This window comes from Bradysia coprophila, unplaced genomic scaffold (assembly GCF_014529535.1).
Source record: "Bradysia coprophila strain Holo2 unplaced genomic scaffold, BU_Bcop_v1 contig_248, whole genome shotgun sequence".
Lineage (NCBI taxonomy): Eukaryota > Metazoa > Arthropoda > Insecta > Diptera > Sciaridae > Bradysia > Bradysia coprophila.
Window position 1 is genome coordinate 1,554,832 of NW_023503509.1, and position 23,700 is coordinate 1,578,531.

General features: G+C 36.4%; 1 protein-coding gene across 2 annotated transcripts; it reads left to right on the plus strand.

The window, feature by feature from the left end:
- Positions 1-276: 276 nt before the first annotated feature.
- On the plus strand, positions 277-22,990 carry LOC119078321 (macoilin-2). Of its 2 annotated transcripts, XM_037185827.1 has the most exons (11): positions 303-527; positions 11,738-11,882; positions 11,947-12,066; positions 12,139-12,281; positions 12,358-13,262; positions 17,458-17,797; positions 17,855-18,007; positions 18,071-18,206; positions 18,268-18,448; positions 18,504-18,623; positions 22,824-22,990. In XM_037185827.1, the coding sequence occupies exons 1-11, from the start codon at positions 445-447 to the stop codon at positions 22,862-22,864; spliced, it is 2,367 nt and encodes a 788-aa protein (XP_037041722.1). In that variant the 5' UTR covers positions 303-444; the 3' UTR covers positions 22,865-22,990. The 2 variants fall into 2 exon arrangements, with proteins under 2 accessions (XP_037041721.1, XP_037041722.1); XM_037185826.1 differs by lacking the exon at positions 22,824-22,990 and having other exon boundaries at positions 277-527; positions 18,504-19,193.
- The last annotated feature ends 710 nt before the right edge of the window (positions 22,991-23,700 follow it).

Sequence of the window (23,700 nt, forward strand, 5' to 3'; positions counted from 1 at the left end):
CAATCATAACACTCTATATCGAAAAATGCAATGACAAGTCCCGCAAGGCTAGTTTTAAGTAACTGGTGTTCGGACTTCTGGCTCTGATCATAAAAGTTTATAGACTTGCATTCTGTGATCAAACTAGTCTAGTCTAATATTAACCGTCGCATGTACATATGTGATCAACAATTAAATTGCTAAAATGTCCACAACAATTTGAAACCGCCCGCCAACGACTGCATACTTCGTTGATTTCGGCTGGTTGTTCTTTTTTAGCTCGACGGTATACCAACCATGTAACAAAAAACTTCTCTCATAAAGAGTTGAAATTCGTGCAGGTTGACAACAAAAAAACATTTTGCAAAAGTTCTGCTTTTTTATAAAAATCGGGAATTAAAAATTTTGGAGCAAAATAGTTCGAATAATTCTCGTAATAAATTAGTGCAAAGTTGAAAAAAAAATATGAAGAGGCGAAATGCCGATTGTGGTAAATTAAGACGCCCTGTTAAACGAAATAGTAAAATCGCGGAAGGAATGTATGGAAGGTACATAGAAAAGTGAAATATAAAAAAAATATCTGATATATAAGGAACTCGAAATTGCTTCCATCTAAACATCTGTGTGATGGGCTATGCGCCGAATATGCCAAATGTATTCTAAAGATAATCAATATCGAAATGGTCTCTAATTGAATCGCTCTGTATGGTTTTTTTTTTGTGTTGCTCCAACCAAAGGTTTTTTTTATATTGAATTTCTGTCCAAAATGGCTGAGCCAAATTAATCAAAATTTATGCAACGAGTTAATTTGCACAATTCTTGTAGCATCTTTCGGCATATGGATATATTATATAAGTCCGTTAAAATGTAAATAAGGAACATGGAAAGTACATTCGTGTATTACCACTCTTCTTCGTTTTTTTTGTTCCTTTGCCATCTGCTGATTGTGAAAAAGAGTTTCTGTTTGCGGTTTATTGTATACTTTTCTCGTTCTGTGTATAAATATGTATTTATATATGTACACAACAATCTAGAATATATTATTGCGTTGGTCCCAAAAGCGCATTTTTGTTGTTGTAAATTTAGATATCATACACGAAAGATGTTCTCTTCCTTTTCATAATTTTTTTTTTTACTTGTCAATAAGAACAATTTTTTTTGTGTAGAGATTACGTAAAACAAATATTTTTGTTGGAAAAATACGTCGAGGTCTTGTTGATTCGATTGATTTATATTTTCCCAAGTGTATTTTTTTCTCAGCCGGATTTCAGCTGCGGCCCGGAAGAAATAAAAATCTATTCGAAGCTTTTAGTGATAAAAGTTCAGAACGTAAACTTATAGGTCAGCGTAATCTGTACAAGAAAAAAAAATTCTAATCAATCCATACAACTCACTTCAGCATGAAAAATGTCCTAAAGTCGTATTTAAATGAAACAAAAGATTTTAGGCAATTCCTAGCGTCTATAGAAATATTTTCTACCATAAATTGTTCTTCCCTGAAATTGGATTTCTTGAAAAATAAAAAAACGAGTCGTTGAGTTGAACAGGGCTGGTAAAAAAAAACTCAACAATTTACTAATCGACAACAACGATGTTCGAAGTTATTATGACCTGATACAAACTCAATTCGATCATTCAATTTTGCGATTTTAGTTTTTCTCTTTCCATTCGAATTTTGTGTTTATTTATACTCGGATTGTGCGTATGCAAAATGAAAAAAAAAAAAGAAAACGAAGAGGCAATCGCTGTACACCTCTATAATTGTTTGTTTCGTTGCTGGTAGTTTGTTCGGTATATAGTGTATAATTGTTAGCGTTTTAGCCGAATGCAACAACCGACACGTACAAACTAACAAGTGTATTACCCGAAAAGAGATCAAACCGTTTGTTGGTGACTTTTGATTTATACATTGATTTTTTGAGTGTCAACGCTCTGCAGCATTTTCATTTACGTTGAACAATTTCCTTTGTATTGTTGAATTTAACCCTTTACGAACGGTTATCGTATCGTATGAGATCTATCACTTCATTCGTTCTCTCTGTCCAAAATTCTTTTACTTCATTTTACTATAAAAAATGGTGCAACACCATGAGCTCATTGCATAATTTTGTTGTCGTTGTTGATTAACGGTTTCTGAACATTTAAAATTGTCAAAACTACAGTTTGTCCTTCCGATTCAGAAATTGTCAAAACTACAGTTTGTCCTTCCGATTCAGAATGATTTCATTTTCAAGGATTTTCGAAACAAAATTATTTTTGTGTCACCAACAATATAGAATTGCTATCTTTCTGCATGTTTTGAAGCGATAACCAGCATAATTTCTTCGAATAAAATAAAAAAACATTTTTTTTTTGACAAAATAACACATTTTCCCATACCGCTATCATTGATTGACCACTGGGTGATAAAGCACACACATTTGGTTTACTGTGTAAGCGATACAGTTTTGGTTAACAGAAATTGTGTTGGTATAATTGTTGATAATTCGAGGCTTAACAGAAGACGCATGTAAACCGGTTCGGTACTTGACTGTAATCCGAAAAAATACAATTACAAATTTGAATGTGCACAACGTTGACCACAAAATCAAAAACCATAGCAAAGAGGTTTGTTAGATGATTAAATATTTGTAGCGGTTTAACAGTTATCGCGATGTAATCACATTGAAACTTTTGCTTCTTATGTTGGAAGTATGACCCCAGTATGACGGTATCATGCTAAATCTTTTACTTCAAGGGATTAGCAAAGTTGTTGATTTTTGTCGTTGTTGCCGATAATAGAAAAAAAAACCTTTCCTCTATTTTAAATGAAAAAAAAATTCTTAGTTCTCGTTTTAATACATGTACATGGCAGAATTACTCTCGTCAACTGCAATCAATTTTGTCATTTCTTATCGAGACGACACATTTTCGTATACGGATAAATGAGTTAAACTTTACACATAGGCTTACGGCATAGACCAACAGTTTTGGTACAGAAATTCGTGCAAAATTTTAAATGTTGCTTTTGATAGTTGGACTGCTTCTTAGCGCAGTTTCTGATAATCCCGTAATTTTCTTTACAAATTTTCTTCGGTTTACAATTCTATCAACAACAGTGTTTTAATGACCCAACCAATTGTTGAGAAATATTTCCATTCCTTTGTGAAAATTGGTCCTAGAGTTGTATTATGTTACAGTTGTTGCGTCGTTCACTAGAATTGTAATTCTTCTTCTTCTTCTTCTTCTTTTTCAGCCTGTTTCTGTACACTGCTGGACGTAGGCCTCCCCAATTCTCTTCCATTCCGAACGATTAGTTGCCACTTGTTGTCAATTTGCGCCTGCAATTCTCTTTATACCATTATTCCATCTCTTTGGTGGTCTACCTCTAGGTCGAGTTTTAGGTGGCCTCCAGTTCATGATCTTTTTGGTCCAACGTTCGTCCGTCCTTCTTGTTATTTGTTCCGCCTAGCTCCACTTTAAAGATGCTATTCTTTCCATGACATCAACGACCCTGGTTTGTTGTCGAATCCATTGATTCGTCATTCTGCCTCTGAGTGTTATTCCAAGCATTCTCCGTTCCATGGCTCTTTGTGCCACTCTTAATTTATTTTCGGAAGTTTTGTTAACGTTAACGTTTACGCTCCATATGTAAGCACAGGAAGGACACACGTATCGAACACTTTACGTTTCAGACTTTTGTTCATTTTGCTTTTGAAAATTAGCCTGAGTTTTCCGAACGCTGCCCATGCAAGACCAATTCTACGTTTTATTTCTGCAGTTTGGTTGTCTAGACCCAACTTCAATTTATGACCTAGGTACACATAACTGTCGACTCGTTCAATGACAGTATCACCAATTTTAATGTCTCTGTCGTCGTCAATGTTTGTCATGATTTTCGTTTTCGACAAATTCATCTTGAGGCCGACTTTGTTTGACTCCTTATTCAACTGTTGCAACATAATTTGCGCCTGGTCTAGATCAGCTGCCATCAGGGAGATATCATCTGCGAAACGGAGATTACTCAGGTACTCTCCATTTATGTTGATCCCCATTTCACTCCAGTCCAATTTCTTAAAAATATTCTCCAGAATCGATGTGAATAACTTAGGTGATATGGTGTAACCCTGTGTACACCTCTGCCAATTCTGAATTTTTCCGTGCTTTTATGGAGTTTTATACACGACGTAGCATTTTTATAGACGTATCGAATTGTGATTCTGAAGTTTATTAAATCAAATCGTCTATACATTGTGATTGGAAGTACTCAGACTGGAAATAATTTCTTTCTTGAGTATCTTCTGATGTTTTAGGCAAAATAACGTATCACATTGTTTCGACAGCTTCGAGATCCTTTTGGATTCCATTAAAAAAAGTTGAATCTTTCGGTGTAATACAAAAAAGCTTAAAGCCATCGAAAGCTCTTCAAAAGCCAAGACACAAATGCAACCGTTGGCTTTAGCTTAACACGGCAGAACAAACCGTTAAAAAACAATTCAGAATTATATCTGAATTATTCGGAAATTTTTCAGAATTTTTTCAGAATTAAAATCTCAAAAATTAGCCCTAGTTTTAACGCCGTCAACGTTCTTTTTTTACACATCTTCTGTTAATTGTTTTAGGCCTTGATTAGACAAAATATCGTGTCAGATAGAGCACATTCTCATAAAACCAAAACGAGGAATAGTAGATTACATTGGATGTTGCGGAGGTAGTTCATTACATGAGGGATCAATTTTGTGATACGAGCCGAACTCACAAGTGTGGTTATAAGCAACAAGCTTTGGAAACGGTTATTTTGACAAGTGTAGAGTTTGCATATCCGAGCCGAAGGCGAGGTATGCAACTACACGAGTCAAAATAACCGTGACCGTGACCGTGACCGTGACATATCAAGAGCTGGTGCCTGTGCACATAACCAGTAGAGTTTGAACGTTGAACCGCTGATAGTGGGACTTATCCACTTGGATCCCCCTTTTTACTCTCCGGTTCATAGTAAGCGTGCATTGTATATTAAACAAATCACGTTTACCGTGAACAGCGCTGGATCGCTACTCGAGGTATGTTGAAACTTAATCTAACAACAATCACCGTCGCTCGACAAAGTGATCGGACTAACTACACGGCAGTGGGGAGATGAACCGACTACCTGAGCTCTTTCATTGCTCGAAAAATATTGAGGTATAATACAATACAATGTGACACAATATAATGCCACAAGGAGAAATCAATTACCTGATAACGAATTAGTTGTTCGAATCTCACCTGTTATAACTTTACAATTACCTGTCTTATGGAGACTCTCACTAATCTCACCATTGTCCATTCCGTTTGTTCCGTTCAGTCTTTAGATAATATTGTTTCATTAAGTGGCCTAATTCCACATTTCATAATCACTCTTTTGTTCTTCGCGCCCATCGAAACAGAGTCCACCAGGAAGTCATTAGGTCAAGGTACATACGATGGAGATAATATTAAATTAGATGCATATACCTTCATATCTTCCACTGAGTGAACGAAGGTTTAGAAAGCGGTTGACGAGTCAAGAGTTGAAGGATGAAAGCGAAGACTAAGACAACTAACGTAATCCTGTATAGAAAAGCGGACGAAAGTCGGTTACTGTCAACCGGCGTTCTTTTCGGTCCCAGAGAATTTCTCCTTCTACGAAAGGTAACGCAAAGACGCTTTCGGTCCTAGAGAAATCGGCTCTAGAGATTTCCTTCTTTTAAGAAACATAACGCAAAGGCCCGACCCTAGAGAATTTCTACTTAGTCCTAGCGAACTAGATACCTCAGGAAAGGCAACCCAAAGCAAAAATCTCACACAAGAAACGACACAGGGATTTCAACCAAGTGGTCGACTAAGGCCCGCTAAAACAATCATTAAAAATTTCGAAGCAAAATTCTTCGCTATTTGCCACTTCCAAGGCACACGTGGACTCAACAGAAGATTCACCCTTTTACGTAACACTTCCACTCTTTTGCGTAACTTTCAGTGCATCAGTCTGCACATTCCACTGATCAGGGTCACACAACGAGTCAGCGGTTAGCAAGTTTTTTCAACTTTCGTTGACTTGACAGACGTCGACAACAACTAAAACAAAACAGACTGAAACTCGAAGCGCGCAACATTACGGAAAGAAAAAACTCTAGACAAATCACAAATAATTGCAAACTGTTTGCACTTGCTCACGAATGCACAGCATAAAAAAGACTAAGGCTCCTAATCGTACCGGATTATCCGTGAAGGATCTGATTGACAAAGCTGGCAAAACAGCACATCCAAACTAAAAGCGTAAATGCTTATAAGAAATGACAAAGAAAAATTGTGAGAAACGATGCATTCAAAGAATGGCATTTGGAAAGCATCAACAACTCACACATCAAGTTACATCGCATACGTACCGAAACCGTTACCATATACAAACCGTATCTGCTTCAACTGGAGTCAGAGTTTTCTCCGAACCGTGCTGCACTGGGTCCCGATCGTATCAGTTCAGTATCATATATTCGGTACAAACCGTATTTGCAACATATTGATACCAGAATCAGAGCCTGCGTTCATCATTGAGTTTTACTGTTTCACCTGGATACAGTTCATTTCGATATCCCTCGTGTTAGTTTCCGCATTGGTATTCGGCCCCTATTTCTTGCCATTTCCCTCAAATTCATGAATTCCATTGAACAGCTTGTTGAGCAGAAAATGCTGGTAACCGTCCCGTTTCACCGCCCATGAGCCTACGTCTCCGTCCGTCGTAAATTTCATTCGGGAAACAGCAATCGCTCGCGAAAACAATCGGACACAACCGTAAACAACCATAAACAACTTTGAAATAAAACAAACCACAAAAACCAAGAAATAACTTAAAAAATTTAGAAAAATTCGACGAGCAAAAATTTTCACGTCCAGCCATTTTCACAGCGCCTACTACTACCACAAAATCAAAAACCATAGCAAAGAGGTTTGTTAGATGATTAAATATTTGTAGCGGTTTAACAGTTATCGCGATGTAATCACATTGAAACTTTTGCTTCTTATGTTGGAAGTATGACCCCAGTATGACGGTATCATGCTAAATCTTTTACTTCAAGGGATTAGCAAAGTTGTTGATTTTTGTCGTTGTTGCCGATAATAGAAAAAAAAACCTTTCCTCTATTTTAAATGAAAAAAAAATTCTTAGTTCTCGTTTTAATACATGTACATGGCAGAATTACTCTCGTCAACTGCAATCAATTTTGTCATTTCTTATCGAGACGACACATTTTCGTATACGGATAAATGAGTTAAACTTTACACATAGGCTTACGGCATAGACCAACAGTTTTGGTACAGAAATTCGTGCAAAATTTTAAATGTTGCTTTTGATAGTTGGACTGCTTCTTAGCGCAGTTTCTGATAATCCCGTAATTTTCTTTACAAATTTTCTTCGGTTTACAATTCTATCAACAACAGTGTTTTAATGACCCAACCAATTGTTGAGAAATATTTCCATTCCTTTGTGAAAATTGGTCCTAGAGTTGTATTATGTTACAGTTGTTGCGTCGTTCACTAGAATTGTAATTCTTCTTCTTCTTCTTCTTCTTTTTCAGCCTGTTTCTGTACACTGCTGGACGTAGGCCTCCCCAATTCTCTTCCATTCCGAACGATTAGTTGCCACTTGTTGTCAATTTGCGCCTGCAATTCTCTTTATACCATTATTCCATCTCTTTGGTGGTCTACCTCTAGGTCGAGTTTTAGGTGGCCTCCAGTTCATGATCTTTTTGGTCCAACGTTCGTCCGTCCTTCTTGTTATTTGTTCCGCCTAGCTCCACTTTAAAGATGCTATTCTTTCCATGACATCAACGACCCTGGTTTGTTGTCGAATCCATTGATTCGTCATTCTGCCTCTGAGTGTTATTCCAAGCATTCTCCGTTCCATGGCTCTTTGTGCCACTCTTAATTTATTTTCGGAAGTTTTGTTAACGTTAACGTTTACGCTCCATATGTAAGCACAGGAAGGACACACGTATCGAACACTTTACGTTTCAGACTTTTGTTCATTTTGCTTTTGAAAATTAGCCTGAGTTTTCCGAACGCTGCCCATGCAAGACCAATTCTACGTTTTATTTCTGCAGTTTGGTTGTCTAGACCCAACTTCAATTTATGACCTAGGTACACATAACTGTCGACTCGTTCAATGACAGTATCACCAATTTTAATGTCTCCGTCGTCGTCAATGTTTGTCATGATTTTCGTTTTCGACAAATTCATCTTGAGGCCGACTTTGTTTGACTCCTTATTCAACTGTTGCAACATAATTTGCGCCTGGTCTAGATCAGCTGCCATCAGGGAGATATCATCTGCGAAACGGAGATTACTCAGGTACTCTCCATTTATGTTGATCCCCATTTCACTCCAGTCCAATTTCTTAAAAATATTCTCCAGAATCGATGTGAATAACTTAGGTGATATGGTGTAACCCTGTGTACACCTCTGCCAATTCTGAATTTTTCCGTGCTTTTATGGAGTTTTATACACGACGTAGCATTTTTATAGACGTATCGAATTGTGATTCTGAAGTTTATTAAATCAAATCGTCTATACATTGTGATTGGAAGTACTCAGACTGGAAATAATTTCTTTCTTGAGTATCTTCTGATGTTTTAGGCAAAATAACGTATCACATTGTTTCGACAGCTTCGAGATCCTTTTGGATTCCATTAAAAAAAGTTGAATCTTTCGGTGTAATACAAAAAAGCTTAAAGCCATCGAAAGCTCTTCAAAAGCCAAGACACAAATGCAACCGTTGGCTTTAGCTTAACACGGCAGAACAAACCGTTAAAAAACAATTCAGAATTATATCTGAATTATTCGGAAATTTTTCAGAATTTTTTCAGAATTAAAATCTCAAAAATTAGCCCTAGTTTTAACGCCGTCAACGTTCTTTTTTTACACATCTTCTGTTAATTGTTTTAGGCCTTGATTAGACAAAATATCGTGTCAGATAGAGCACATTCTCATAAAACCAAAACGAGGAATAGTAGATTACATTGGATGTTGCGGAGGTAGTTCATTACATGAGGGATCAATTTTGTGATACGAGCCGAACTCACAAGTGTGGTTATAAGCAACAAGCTTTGGAAACGGTTATTTTGACAAGTGTAGAGTTTGCATATCCGAGCCGAAGGCGAGGTATGCAACTACACGAGTCAAAATAACCGTTTCCAAAGCGAGTTGCTTAAAACCACACGAGTGAGATCGCGAGCTCACAAAATTGATTCCGAGTGTAATGAACTACCAAGCAGCATCCAATGTATGCTGTTTTATTGCCTATCCACCCGGAATATTGTTGTTACGAGTACATTTTCCCACCCAAGGACATGAGAGTTCAAAACCAAAAGTGTTCGTGGAACACTGTTCCAGTAGACAATTGGCAGACTCTTGAATATCAAAAGAATATTCTAAATTAATGCACAATTTCATAACATTTATGTCGCGCTATTTCATTCACTGCCAGACTAATACTAAACACAAAAACTACCGATAGCACAAAACCAACAAAAAAATCTGTTGTTGCATTGAAACGTTTAAAAACGAATCTAGTCTGCTGATGAAATCGGCTCACACTTCTTCATTATAAATTAATCCCGAAAGCATCACTGGCAACACTACTGTTTTGATGACATGTTGACAAACTACTTCGACTGTTTTGTTTTTGTGAAATGCTAGATTCATATTTTGCGTAATATTTGTCAATTTGGTGGTGTTACAATAAATTTTTCAATGAAGTGAAGAGAATACATGATAACAAAGACAGAAGTGTTCATTGTTTTTGAAAATAAGTGAAAAATGCAAAAATAAAATTGTGCGGTGTTCGTCGAAGTTGAAAAAATTGAAATTATGGCTATAGACAAAATGGCCGTCACTTTCATTTTTGTGTTTTTTATTTCATTTTTTTCGAAAGTTTTTAATGAATTTGCTTAGATTGGTGTGCACTTAATTCAAGTGACAAAGTTTGTGATATCAAAACTAAAATAACATCGCGAGTATTGTTTCGATTTCAGTGTTAAAGAATATTTCATGTGATACATTTTTACTGATAAGTAATGAAAATCTGCTGGTATGTAATGAAAATCTCCTGATATGTAATGAATTTTCATATGAATATTCCTTCACTTGTGATGTAATGAAAAAGTTCCCATATGTAACGACCGCTTTCCGCGGGTGGGAAATGTACGTGTAACAACAATATTCCGGGTGGAGAGGCAATAATAGTACATTACTATGCAAGGGAAGTAAAGTGATATCTCGTATCCAGATGAGTAAAAGTAACCGAGGGCTTTAGCCCGAGGTACATTTACTCATCGTGATACGAGATATCACTTTATTTTCCGTGTGTAGTACGACGTTTTACTATGCGAGTGATGTAAAGGCTATTGCCTATACATGTAATAGTCTTATTACATGCACCAGCATAGTAAAAGTATTTTAACTTTCTTAGTGTCCGACTTTGCGTACATGATCTGAAAACTGAAAAGCTACGGGAAACCACAAATTTGAGTGGTAAAGTTGCTGATCGTTTTTAGAAAGTCGGCTTTTTGGCGAAATTTTATATTTTTTTGAAACTATTTCCGCACTAGTTTTCCTAGTATTGTGCTGATATTGTAAAAACGCTTATCGATAGACTTTTTTGTATCAACACTCATCAAACTCATATGGACGCCGAAATCCATACGTTCTAAATTTCATTCGGAATACCTGTTTCTATGACCAGCTGAACCTCAGGCTCAGAACAGGTCATGTTGCACCTGTTTAAGTTGAAGTTTACCCAGATCGGATTTACAGTGCTTGAACGAAATTTGTGAATGATTTTGTACCAACTGGCCTTTGGCATTGTTTGTTGAATCGGATGTACCCTTTACACATGTACTTAGTAAACGAACCGTTAGAAACCAGCTGTTGCAAAGTTATGCACAGAAGGTACCTTTATGAGTGTAAAACTGATACTGTATCTGATCTCGTATGACCTGAAACCTAAAACTCCATCCATTTCAGCTTTTAGTAAAACATTTTTTTCCCTAAATTTTGTGACATTTTCTCGAATCTTTCTACATTTCTCCAAATTTTCCTTTTTTTGAAGTTCAGGAATATACGAGGGGGAAACTAAGCAAGCAAATCTTGTGCCATATATTTGCTATTGGTCTAACTATTGGCGCATCTATTAGCACACTATTTCCTTCTATTTGCCCACTATTTCCTTCTATTGACGTACTATTTCCTTCTATTGGCGCAAATAGCAAATAGCACCTGTCCCAGTATTTGCCCCTCGGGAATAGTACATTACTATGCAAGGGAAGTAAAGTGATATCTCGTATCCAGATGATAAAAAGTATCCGAGGGCGGCAGCCCGAGGTACTTTTACTCATCGTGATACGAGATATCACTTTAATTTCCGTGTGTAGGACGACGTTTTACTATGCGAGTGATGTAAAGGCTATTGCCTATACATGTAATAGCCTTATTACATGCACCAGCATAGTAAAATGTTGGAAAATTCAAGAAAATATGGGGAAATGTTTTACCAAAAGTAATCCCTGACTTAAAGTTCATTAAAAAGAAAGCAAAACCTGACCTAAACAAACTTAATAATTTGAGACTTCGGGTCATATCAAACCCGATCTGCTCCGAGCGTTACATTTGGCCTAGGAGGTGACATAGTTTCGTCTGCGATCTTTTTTAGGAAGCTTTTCCGCAGCAAACAAAATTGCCATTATTTAACGAAATTTCTTACTCTTTCCAGCAATACCCTTTTGTACATTAAATTTCTCGTTTTGTGGGCGATTGTAATCACATGTGACTACATGCTAGAGTTTCGTTTTGAATTTTTGTGGCCATTTTGGCTATTACTACGTTCAGTGCACGACTCATTCAAGTATAAAGGATTGGTGAGTAAATTCTACGAACTATTACCTGCAGAAGTGTTCACAGTACGGTCCAAATTTCTTGCAGGCATTTTCCGTGATGTTTGTTTGCATTGCCATTACGTCAGACCTTGTCTGTCTATTTTTTATACCTGTTCATTGGCTGTTCTTCGCAGCGAGTACATACGTCTGGGTGCAGTATGGCAGGGTGAGCAAGAAATCTAGTTTCCTTTTCGACTTTACAGCAATGCTAAATGGCAACTTGAATTCGTATTTGCAGGAAGTATGGCATTCTGACAAGGGTATTTGTCTACCCACAATCTTCTTATGGATGCTGTTTGTATATTTGGAAGCAGCGATTCGATGGAAAGACAGTAGACACATGCCACATTTAGACTTGTGCAGACCATTCGCTGCGCATTGGTGAGTGAACTTTAGGGCTCAAATCCGGCGTACATTACGACTTATGTGTTCCGTTTGTCTTTCCATTACATTTCAGCATCGGTTATCCAGTGACTACATTAGGCTTTGGCTTTAAGAGTTATGTGGGATATCGAATACGGCAGCGAAAGCAACGTGAAGTGGCTAAAGAGAACGAATTTTATATGCAATTACTGCAGCAGGCACTTCCGCAAGAGGATGCCGCTGATGACACAACACAGGCCGACTTCAGTGTGGATCTGCAAAAAGAATTGTCGATCACGACGGCATCATCAGCCAACAATAGTTTTAGCAATCATCATAAAAATGCTCAAAACAGTAGCAAAACATTAAATTTAAGTGGTATGTCGAATGGCAGTGCGGTAGTACATGTGTCCACACCGAACGGTGTTCAACAAAATTCGCATAAAAATTCGCACAGACGTAGTCTAGACAAAGATCGAGGTGATCGAGGCGGCGGCGGTGGCGGCGATACGCCGAACAATTCCGGTAGAGCACTGTCGTCCGATTCGAATGCTATGTCCTCCAAAATGTCATATCATCAAAACCATTCGTACAAGGAGTCAAACAAATCGTCCAACAGTGATAACAAAAGTGATCGCGGCGAAAAAGAGACGATTTCATATCGCAACAAAGAACAATTCGATAAAGAGAAACAAAATTGTGGTTACGATTTACAAAACAGTGTTACTAAGTCAGTAGAATTTAAGACCAGTGTTAATGGTAAACATGCTTCCGGTACCGATTCACCACATTCGAAAAATGATGGCTCAAAAATACACAATAGTAATAACAGTTTGAATCATATGGACTATAGTGTGGACAGTGAAAAATCATCCATATCATTGCAATCAAACGCATCAACATTGTCGTCGAACAAACCTCATCTGAATGGCGGAATTGTAAATTACGATCACGAAATCAACAATGAAACGACGACTGAGGTCACCGAGAAGATTAAAGGTAAGAGATTCCGCTTCATAGTTCGTGTTGCTGGTTGACCATTTCCATATTTGTTGAACTTAAAAGGCAATGTCCGTCAATTCTCGATGTCCCAAATTTTTAATAATATTTTGACTCCTCTCCAAGATTTATTGGTCTCCCGAGAAATGAAGAGCCCATTTCTTTGTATAAAAAAAAAACAAAATCGCAGGACTGATGCACATTACCACTAAGCTTCCGAAACCCAACTAGGGTTATCGAACTCTTCAACTCTTCACTGTTTTTTATGAATTCTGTGCTAGATTTTTATCCGCTTGCCAACCAAATTCTTGAACCGATTTTTGACCCCGGCTTTTTAATTCAAACTTTTTAATTGGAAAGAACCATACGAGCCTGAATGCTTAGGGCCTATTTTCCGGAATTGTAATTCAAATTGAAAATCTTTAAAAAAATCCATAAATTATGTCTCTCTGTTGTCCGACCAACCACCCTAACCATAAGATATGATGCCAATATCCCTGGACAAAAGAACAATAGTCATGATACTGGAACCAACCTTTCAGAAATAACCATTCTTTTGGAAGGATTCTTCAAGGATTCTTTTGAAAAACAGCCTACCGAAATCGGAGGCATTTTCCAGTGGCCTTTTTATATGTGCCCAGGAAGGTATTCGATCCTAGGAGCCAAAACCATTTTCAAAAAAATTCTTCGAAGCTTGTGTGGCTGGTGAAAGATGATCAAAAACCGAAAACTTGCAATTTTCTTGCAAACATTTCTCCAGTTGCACGAGCCGTAGAGGGTCAATAGAAAGATAATGTACTATTGGTTTTAAAATTCATCCACTCTGATGAGCAGTTAAAGTTTTCAACTGTAGGCATCTACGATGAAATAGAAGTTGAAATGTTTAAGTGCCCTACCCATATTTCATCGCATTGTTCAAATGTTAGAATTTTCGTACTGCGCGCAAAAGTCCATGTTCAAATGTTACAATTTTGCATCCTACGCGCAAGAGTTCATCTGAAATGTAACAATTTTCGTACTACGCGCAAAAGTCCATGTTGTAACATTTTCACATGGACTTTTGCGCGTAGTACGAAAATTGTTACATTTCAGATGGACTTTTGCGCGTAGTACGAAAATTCTAACATTTGAACAATGCGATGAAATATGGGCACTTAAACATTTCAACTTCTATTTCATTGTAGATGCATCTAAGCCCATAAGACCCAAAAGCACATAAAATTACCTTTCAAATGATACCTCACACGACCGTGTACGTTTTGTGTACCTCGCGAAATTTCTGTAAGAACAGTGTAAGTCATCGCTTGAAAACTTTAACTGCACATATTTCGGCTCAATAGTACATGTGATTACCTTTGTAATGACACCCCACATGTCCCTATACGGCTCGTGCAACTGAAGAAATTTTTGTAAGAAAATTGCAGGTGTTCGGTTTTTGATCTTCTTTCACCAGCCACACAAGCTTAGAAGAATTTTTTTTGAAAGTGGTTTTGGCTTCTTGGGTCGAATACTTTTCTAGGCACATATGAAAAAAAGTCCACTGAAAAATGTCTCCGTTTTCGGTGGGCTGTTTTTCAAAAGAATCCCTCTAATCATCTTTAGATGCATTATCATCGACAGTAGCGATGACCTTCGGTTGATGAAATCCTACATTTAGTAAAATGAGCAAAGGTTTCCAATATTCCCTGAAATTTGCTAGAATTGACCATTAGCAAAGTTGAGAAATTCTTTCAAATTTTAGCAAATTGTGGAACATAAATTTCACAAAATGGCTCTGGAATATACAAACAAAGTAAATTTTTCACTAGACACCAGGCGATACTAAAGTGGAAACAGATTCAATTATATCGCCTTATGCTTGCCGCCACGGTGGGGTTGAATAAAACTTAAATAGAGTCGCGACATCACCTCTGATTTTGTTCATGTTCTGGTTGAGGGACTTGAGTACTACACGAAACTGTATTCAGTTTTCGGATCTGTCCGGCCGTTTCGGAGAACCGGCACACGTGACCGTGCGGGACCCACAAGTTAATTTAAATACAGATTGTTATAGCAATGGATAGAGAGACTAATTATAAGTTAATTCGTGTAAAAATTGCTTCTCTCAACAACCTGGCCACGGAGCAGCAGCCAGCTAAAGTCGAAATTTCGACATTTTTGAATGATGATATGTCCAAGACGAAAAATGTTTTAAACTCTTTGAATGGCGATATTCGTAGAGGATTCCATGCTCGATTAAACGCCGAGAATGGATTTTACAAAATTTGTCTGAATTGTACATTATTTGAAAAATTTTATTTTCACCATCCTCGACGAAACTTCAACTCATCTTTAATACACATGTAGACCCTTTTTGTATCAAAACAATAATGCCCAATCAGCATGCAGTCTTAGCTTTACAACGATACCAAACTTGCCATACCATCCTCACAACAAGTGTCTGTTACGACATTTTGTTTGCAGCAAGGTCAAATACGACGAAATTTTCGATTTATCATCCATCTTCGCAACGTCTTTCTTGATAAATAAGTGACGTTTATGCTTAAGGTCTTAAGATCTATGACGATATTACACAAAATACCGTTTTAGAATTTCTGTATGTGAAACCTGCTTCTGTAAGATATCGTGTTCTAATTTTTGTAGTAAAAGACAGGTATTGGTCCCCTGAAACCAAAAATATTTTTTGATGTGATGAAATGAGAAACTTTTGTTGCCTTTTTTGGGAAAAACGTTGAACGCAACTCAGATCGTGTGTATTGTCACACTGCGGCCTCGAGTGACAATGTACTCATCGTGTGCCTACAAAGGCATTTATCACCGAGTTGCACACATCGTTTTCTCAATAATGACAAGGAAAGTTTTACTTTTCGTCAGTGAGTTGAGAAAATTGTTATTCCCAAAATATAAGCCCTGCCTTGAAGACATTCCAGCCCAAGAAATAATTCAACTGTTTCGCATGAAATTCAATTTTAAGAGTCGTGATATAAATCATAATCGCCACGAAAGAGAATAACATTTTTGATGTGGGCTATTGCAAAGTGTCGCGAAACAAAAAATTATCTCTCATAAATTTACTTTGTCGCTCAGTGCTTCTCCTAATACTACTTAGCGATTGCTGGACTCCGGGGCAGCAATTTCACATCGTTTACAACTCGAAAACAACTCATTTCAATGAAAGACGAATGTATAAGAACACCCACCAGCATAAACCAAGCTTCAACTTTATTTCACATTCATGCAAAAATAGCTGTCCTGCGTGCATGGAAATAATGCGATATCCTGGTAACGTAGCTACCGAGAATTCTTTTTTTTCGCAAAAATTTGTTAACCGGAAAATCGAGTCTTCGTCGAACAAAATTCACCGGCAAAAGTTTGGACCTGGTAGTAAATTTTACGTATTTGGATAACGGAAACTTTGACTCAGTCACCAGAGAGAAAGCCTGATTTCCATGCTCGCTGTCCTCAGTAGTCCTATGTATCTTTGATCTTAGGTTTGTTCAAAACCTATGATTTTCACACCTCGGCAACATTACCAATGTAACAACATTACGCATTCGAATGATTTTCACGTAGGAAAAAATGCAGAATCAAATCTACGATTTTCCACGCAATAGCTCCTCGAATAAACTTCAAATTTTGAAGCCATTCAGCCTTTGGTCACGAAGTCAATGTATTTGTTTTAACCATTTAGAAACCTGTTGTTGTGCTATTAGCACAAGTGGTATTTGATAATTAGAGTAATTATAACCTAATCAATTATGATTTCTCTAAGGTTTGATACGAAAACTTTTACCTCGTTCATTTCAGCAAACATTTTACGTAAAAACAGGCGGAGAAAAATAAGAAGTCACAATTACAATCCAATTCTCTTCATTCCACTTCCGCATGCATTACCAATTTTAAGACATTTACGTACAAAATGTGGAATAAATACCATCAGTTGCGTTGTTTGAAAATGTGACTTCCATATTTTCTCTCGCTGTAACTCCACATTAGCCGAAGGTGCTAATTTGTTTGCTGTCGATTGTCGATAACAGATGACGAGGTCGCTACTAAAAGAAATTTTGTTTCTAATTTGATTAACTTGATATGTCCACATTGTATCAGGAAACTATTTACTAGTTTCAGAGTTAGAATTACGATCTTAGACAGATTATAGTTCCAATTGAATAACAAACGAAAATGTTTCTTTCAGGCCGTAAAAACCGCATCAAACAAAAGGACGTCACATCAATTCCGAAAGACAATCATCACAACAATTCGTCATCTTCATCAGCAACAGCAGCACCAGCAGCCGGTGGCCAAAATGATATTGCTGAAAACCTGACAAGTTCAAATACACAACAAACGCAACCGACTGTACCACAAATTTGCGAATCATGTGTTCGACTGGAATCGGAGGTGAAGAAAATCAAATCCGATGTGAGCCACTACAAGCAAGTAGAAAACGAACTGAAACAAAAGATTGAGTCGAATTCGAATGCAAAATCCAGTTTGCATGCTAAGCAGAAGGAGAACGATGAACTGGACAAAAAGTTTGTGTTCCGCTTCGCGTTGCGGTGTTTGGGTTACTAATGTGCGTTTCGCTTTAGATTGCAAGAACTGTTGTCAACGCGACAAATCGATCGACAGAGTATACAGAATTGTGAACGCAGAATAACCGAGGAACGTCGACAGCGACAGACGTTGGAATCTCAACTGAATTCAGAGCGGAAACAAAGGAAATTGGTGGAAGAGAAGTTAAGGTAATTTAATCGACGTTCAGCGAACTGATTTACAGCGTGGATTAAACAATGATAATTCCGTAGAACGGAGTGTGGAGAGGCCTGTAAGCAAAGAAAACTTCAACTCGAGGCTGAATGTAAGCAGCTTCGTCGTGAGTTACTACTCTCCGATGATTGCAAGAAATCAATCGAACAGCAAAACCGAAACTATGAACAAGAGGTGAGCCTTACCTAATGTGATGGTGTACTGTCGTTTACTAATTTCATTTCTTCAATTCCAGCTACGACAGTATGAAGCTAAATTTCATAACCGCGAAGGAAGGGAGGTGTTAATAACCGCTTTGCAATCGATGCAAGAGAAGAACTCAACGCTCGAGAAAAATTTGTCGGCTGAAACCCGTGTGAAGCTGGATCTATTTTCAGCTCTGGGGGAAGCCAAGCGACAGCTGGAAATCAGAGACAGTAAATATCTCGAAATGACTTGTCAAACGTTTGCTAAACCAATTCATTTCCCCAGATATGATTCGCAGCAAGGACAAAGAAGTGATCGAGCTCAAGGCGAAAATTGCCCAATTGCTAGCGGTCATGCCCTCCGTACCATCCGAGTCATTTTGTTTGCCGCCATGTTCATCAACAGGTAGTTCAATGTTGCGCTTAAATGATTCACCATCTTTGCAAGGTCCGTCAAGTCCAATGTCCCACAAACGTCTCGGCGGTTCGCCACTCATAAGCCAACTGCAAAGTCTCGGCGTATTCACGTCCTCGTCTTCGAACCAAGCGCTGTCTCAATCGTCCGTGGTCGTACCACACAGTGGGGGTCAATCTGCACTAATGAATCAAGGGCAAAATAATAATAGCGCCTCCAATCTCGATCCGAATGCAACGGTTTATACGCCGAAAAATTTAGTCAATGGCACAGAGGCCTGACTATCCATTCAGAGTGACTGGTACCAGCCGTGATGAACAAAATTTGATCCAATATTTACATATATACAATATATAAAAAAGAAAAGAACAAAAAACCGGCTCTGCCGCCACCGCCCGCCCCGGCTGCATACTCAAATTGTTTATTTTTAATTTATTGACGATGTTTTGAGTGAGATTTTTTTTTGTTTTTCAACTTAAATTATTTTGATTTTTATAAAATGAACGATCTATTGAGTATACAAAATAATAAGCGCACCCGCGTGTGGTGTTTTCATAATTTGACAAAATTTCTTATTATTTTCCTAATTTCCCTTCCGTTCCTGAGGTCCTTCCAATTTGAATTAAGAATTTTGTTTGTTTGTTTCGTATGTAATAGTGAGATAGATGATGAATATGAACAAACCGAAACAGAGAAAGAAAATGCATTCGGATGTTTAGTACTTTTTTTGATCGAATCTTTGTGATTTTTTTGTAGAGATGATGATGATGATAATAAGAGAAAAATATCTGTTCGTACTTTGAAAGTAAAGTTTTTATTTTCGGGAAAAATTTATTTGTGCTTTCCGGTGTGTACGTCGACCAACAATTTTCAATTTTTTTTATAATTTTGGAGCATAAAATATCCGAAACGAACCAACTATTTTTTTCCTCTAATTTATTTGTTTGTTTAAATTTATTTTTTTTTTTAAAGAAAGGAAAAGAACAACAAAATTTTTGACTGATTTTTTTGTAGTGATTAAGAGAGACTTTTAATTTAAAAAATATTTTTATTGACACAGTACACAGTGCTACTATATAGAACCTAACTTTTCTTTTTTCAAACTTTTCAATTGCATGTCCAGTTTTACAAAGTTTTGAATAGAGAGAGAGAGACAGATTTACCTACATACACACACAGACTCTACTATTACAAACAATATTGTGTTCAATTGTTTTTAATTCGTTTTATGTTAATTTTCCATTTACTACTTCTTCGTTTGTATGACTTCTTTTATCGAACGTTCGAACGAGAAACGGGCCTAGAGATATATGAGCTTTTGCTCGAACGGTACAACGTATAGCGTATTTAGTCATTACCATAATAATAGAATTGGAAACACACTTTCGCATAAAATGAAAGTTTTAAAAAAAAAGAAATGTCACAGGTCCGCCAAGAACACTGTGGGCTGATCAAAGTTCTTAAAATTTTTGATTTTTTGTAAGCTTTGAAATGACACCAATTGGCATCAGCGAACGTTTTTTGTTTATATTTTTTCGTGAGCACTGTCAATAAGATGAGCAACACCTGGCTCGATGTCTCGTCTATTGTGTTTTGCTGTCAAAATTAGTCCACACTTTCCAATGGAAAGTTTCCATTTTATAAGTGAAGTGATTGTTGGAAAAGCAGAACTTTAATCGTGAATTACATTACGAGTACACCTACACTACATCAAAAAAAAATAATCTTGTGTTGTGTACGTGTATGTAGGCCCAATTCAGCTCATTTGCATCGCTAGTTAAAAAAAATTCTCAGCGATTGGTATCACTTGAAAGGCGTACCTTTTGCTTTAACTGCCACGAACGGATAATTTGTAGACATTATGAGCAGCACATAAGGTGCTCGTCATTCCTCAAGAGTTCTTAAACAAAATGTGGGCCCATATTCAGTTCTATTTCTGTAAGGATATTTCGAAGAGTTAACGACTTCATCTTTTCAAAGGTTTTTATTTTAAGAAATAGTCAAACACCAGTCTTCCGACTAGGGAAAGGATTTCGGTATAAACGATTTCGGTAGTACCGGTAATACCGGGATCCCGATTGCCGGTTTCAGAGCTAACGATACCGGTTTTTACTGAAAAAATAAATTTTCAAAAATCGATAAATATTCACATGAAATGATACGAAAATTCAAGCATATTTGGTTTCAAAATCAAAATTGCTAGCTATAAGCAAAATTTGTGTCTGCATGACGTACAATACAATTAAAGAAGACCATAAATAAAGCACGATTTTGTCTCTAACCTAATGAAATGGAACCAAGTAAATCGTAGAACGTTGTAATTCTTAAAGAAGCAAAAAGTCATTGGATGAAGTTGTAGCTGGTGGCGAAAGACGGTCTGACGTTCAACGTTTTCGAAAAATCTGAAGAACTGCGCGAATCGTTGAAAGCTCGGGGCTACATTCTTCCGAAGACTGCCAAATCATTCAAAAAGTTGACAATCGACTACTCTAAAAAAGTTCGTCAACATCAGAAGCAAGTTATAAAGGGTTTGGTAGCGAAAGGCGAAAGATTTTGTACGACGTTTGACGAGTGGACGTCACTAAGGAATAGAAGATATATCAATCTCATTTTTCACGGGAAGAATTCCGAATCTTGGTATAAAAAGTGTTTGTAATTGGTCGGAAATACGACGTTGAGTCTGAGCGATCGTTATCGGCTGCTGGTTACTTTTGCAGTAAACTACGATCAAAATTAAATGACGACACAATCGATCATTTATGTTCATTACGTAGTTTCTTTCAAAACAAAAAATAAATTTACAAAATTCATAAGAAGCAACAACAATAAGTTAAACTAAATTTTAGACATTTTTTTTGAAATCCAAGAATCTAAATTTGATTAATAAAATCAGAAAATCATTTTTTTTTATTTAAAAGCGAAAAAAGGCTGCAACCAGTAAAGAACGATCTTTTCAAAAACAAATATTTACAATAAATAAAAATCATCAACTCTATTACGTCCCAAAGTCCCCAAAATGCAACTAGCATTTCTCCGTCAGAAAATCAGAAAATTGTGCATTATTAAATTTAGGATTTTTAAACAAAAAAACCGGTAATACCGATATTACAGTGTCCGGTATTACCGAAAACCGGAATCGCCAAAAGCCTTCCGGTTTCCTTTCCCTACTTCCGACATGTACCAAAAGTCGGAAACCCATTGTTCTTAATTGATAAACTTTTTTATGGATGAGAGATCAGTAGGTGTCCGACTACTGGTACTTGTCGGAAGACTGGTATTTGACTATTTCCTAATATAATCACCTGCTATTCGTCGTTTTGTACAAGTTAATGTCTTAGTAATATCAAGTGAAACATTCGGGTTGTTGGAAGCAGTAATTTATTCCAATATATATTGGAGAATAAAACTTCCAGAACCTAAAAAAGTTCTCGTGGATTTTCTAAATTTTAAATTTGGGAAATTTTGCAAAATCTGAAGAACTCTAGAAATTATAGACCGAGCTTCGTCAAGCGCATATTGAAAAAAGCAGAACTCTTTTTCCTATGAGAAAAACACTACCTCATTTCAGTGTACTTTCGTGTTAACGTTAGGGAATTCAAAATTCAAGTTATTTCGCACTGTAATTGATGCAACATAGCAGGACCAATCATTCGGAATTTTATTTACAGCGATAAACTCTCTAAATGACCATCTTTTTCTAAATCTCTTATTTCTCTAACTTCTCTCATTTCTCTATGTATTCGTTGTGGAGAAATGAGAGAAGTTGGAGAAATAAGAGATTTAGACAAAGACGGTCATTTAGAGAGTTTGTCGCTGTACCTATATCTACTGAAATTTACCTAAATTTACTGAAATTACCTAAATGTAATGAAATTTGGTAAATTCAGAAAATTTTCTTTAAGTTTAGGTAAATTTCAGTAAATAAACATTCCAAATGCTTTGCAACTCAATTTCATGCCACCCTAAGAGTGATTCAATTCTTTCATAGTTTCAAATTTAGCTTAAAAATATTATTCAATAAAATTAAATACCACCCCACCAAGCGCCATACCTACACCTTTTGTTCTTTCATTTAATTTTTTCCAAAAAATGCTTCCAAAACATTCGCTTCTTAGCTTTTTTTGATTTTGTTTTTTTAATTTTTTTTTTTGATTTTCTTGTTTTTTAAAATCGATTTTTCTTTTCCCACAGGTATGGCCATTTCAAAATTGAATCACACCTTTAATATGTGAAGCGAGATATAAAAAAATGATTGAGAAAATCCTTTTTTTGTTTGTTTGTTCGTTAGTAGTTTTTTTTTACTTAAACATGATGTGACTGCGTGTACATGATCTTAAAAAAAAATTTGTGAAAATTAATTATCTCTGTGTTTTTCTTGGGTAATGACACTGAAAAAGAAAATAATTTTAAATTATAAAAAATAAAAATTAATAAGAAGACGAGGAAGAAGCTACATGGTTTTGTCCAAATTATTGTCGAAATTTTTACTAGACAGATTGTTTTGCTAGCTGTTGTGATAGTTGAGTGATTTTGTATTTTGAGTCAGGTTTATGTTGATGTCTTATTGAGGGTTAAATGTTTAGTGATTTAGAGACGAAATTCTGAACGGTTTTGGAACAAACGAAATAGTTTAAAATTCGTTCGTTTATCGGTAATAAAGGTCATACAAACGATACACCTAGACTGTTCAATTTTCTTTTTAAATTTCATTTCTTCAATTCCCGTTAACACTTAATTCATCTCCGGTTCTTTTTTCGTTTTTATAATAATGTGATATCAACTTAGCCTATGATTTTGTTTAAATTTTCTCAAAAAAGAAACAAAAACATTTTTTTTGCTCTCAGATTTTTTTTTTTATTTATATCCTGAGACGTTCAACAGAGACTAATGTTTTCAAATTTTATCATCAGAAAATATTGACGCAGATAATGATTTTTTTTAGTTTATTGTAATACTTAACTTGAACTCGCTTAATTTATTATTACGTGACATTTTAAATTAATTTAATTTTTGTATTAAATAAATGAAAAGTGAAAAGCACAAATACATGGAAAGCGTTTTACTGGTT

Coding starts and splice junctions, on each gene's coding strand:
- LOC119078321 (XM_037185826.1), top strand. CDS start 445: ATGAAGAGGCGAAATGCCGATTGTGGTAAATTAAGACGCCCTGTTAAA. Junction 11,883..11,946: donor CATTCAAGTATAAAGGATTG/GTGAGTAAATTC, acceptor AATTTCTTGCAG/GCATTTTCCGTGATGTTTGT. Junction 12,067..12,138: donor TCTGGGTGCAGTATGGCAGG/GTGAGCAAGAAA, acceptor TCGTATTTGCAG/GAAGTATGGCATTCTGACAA.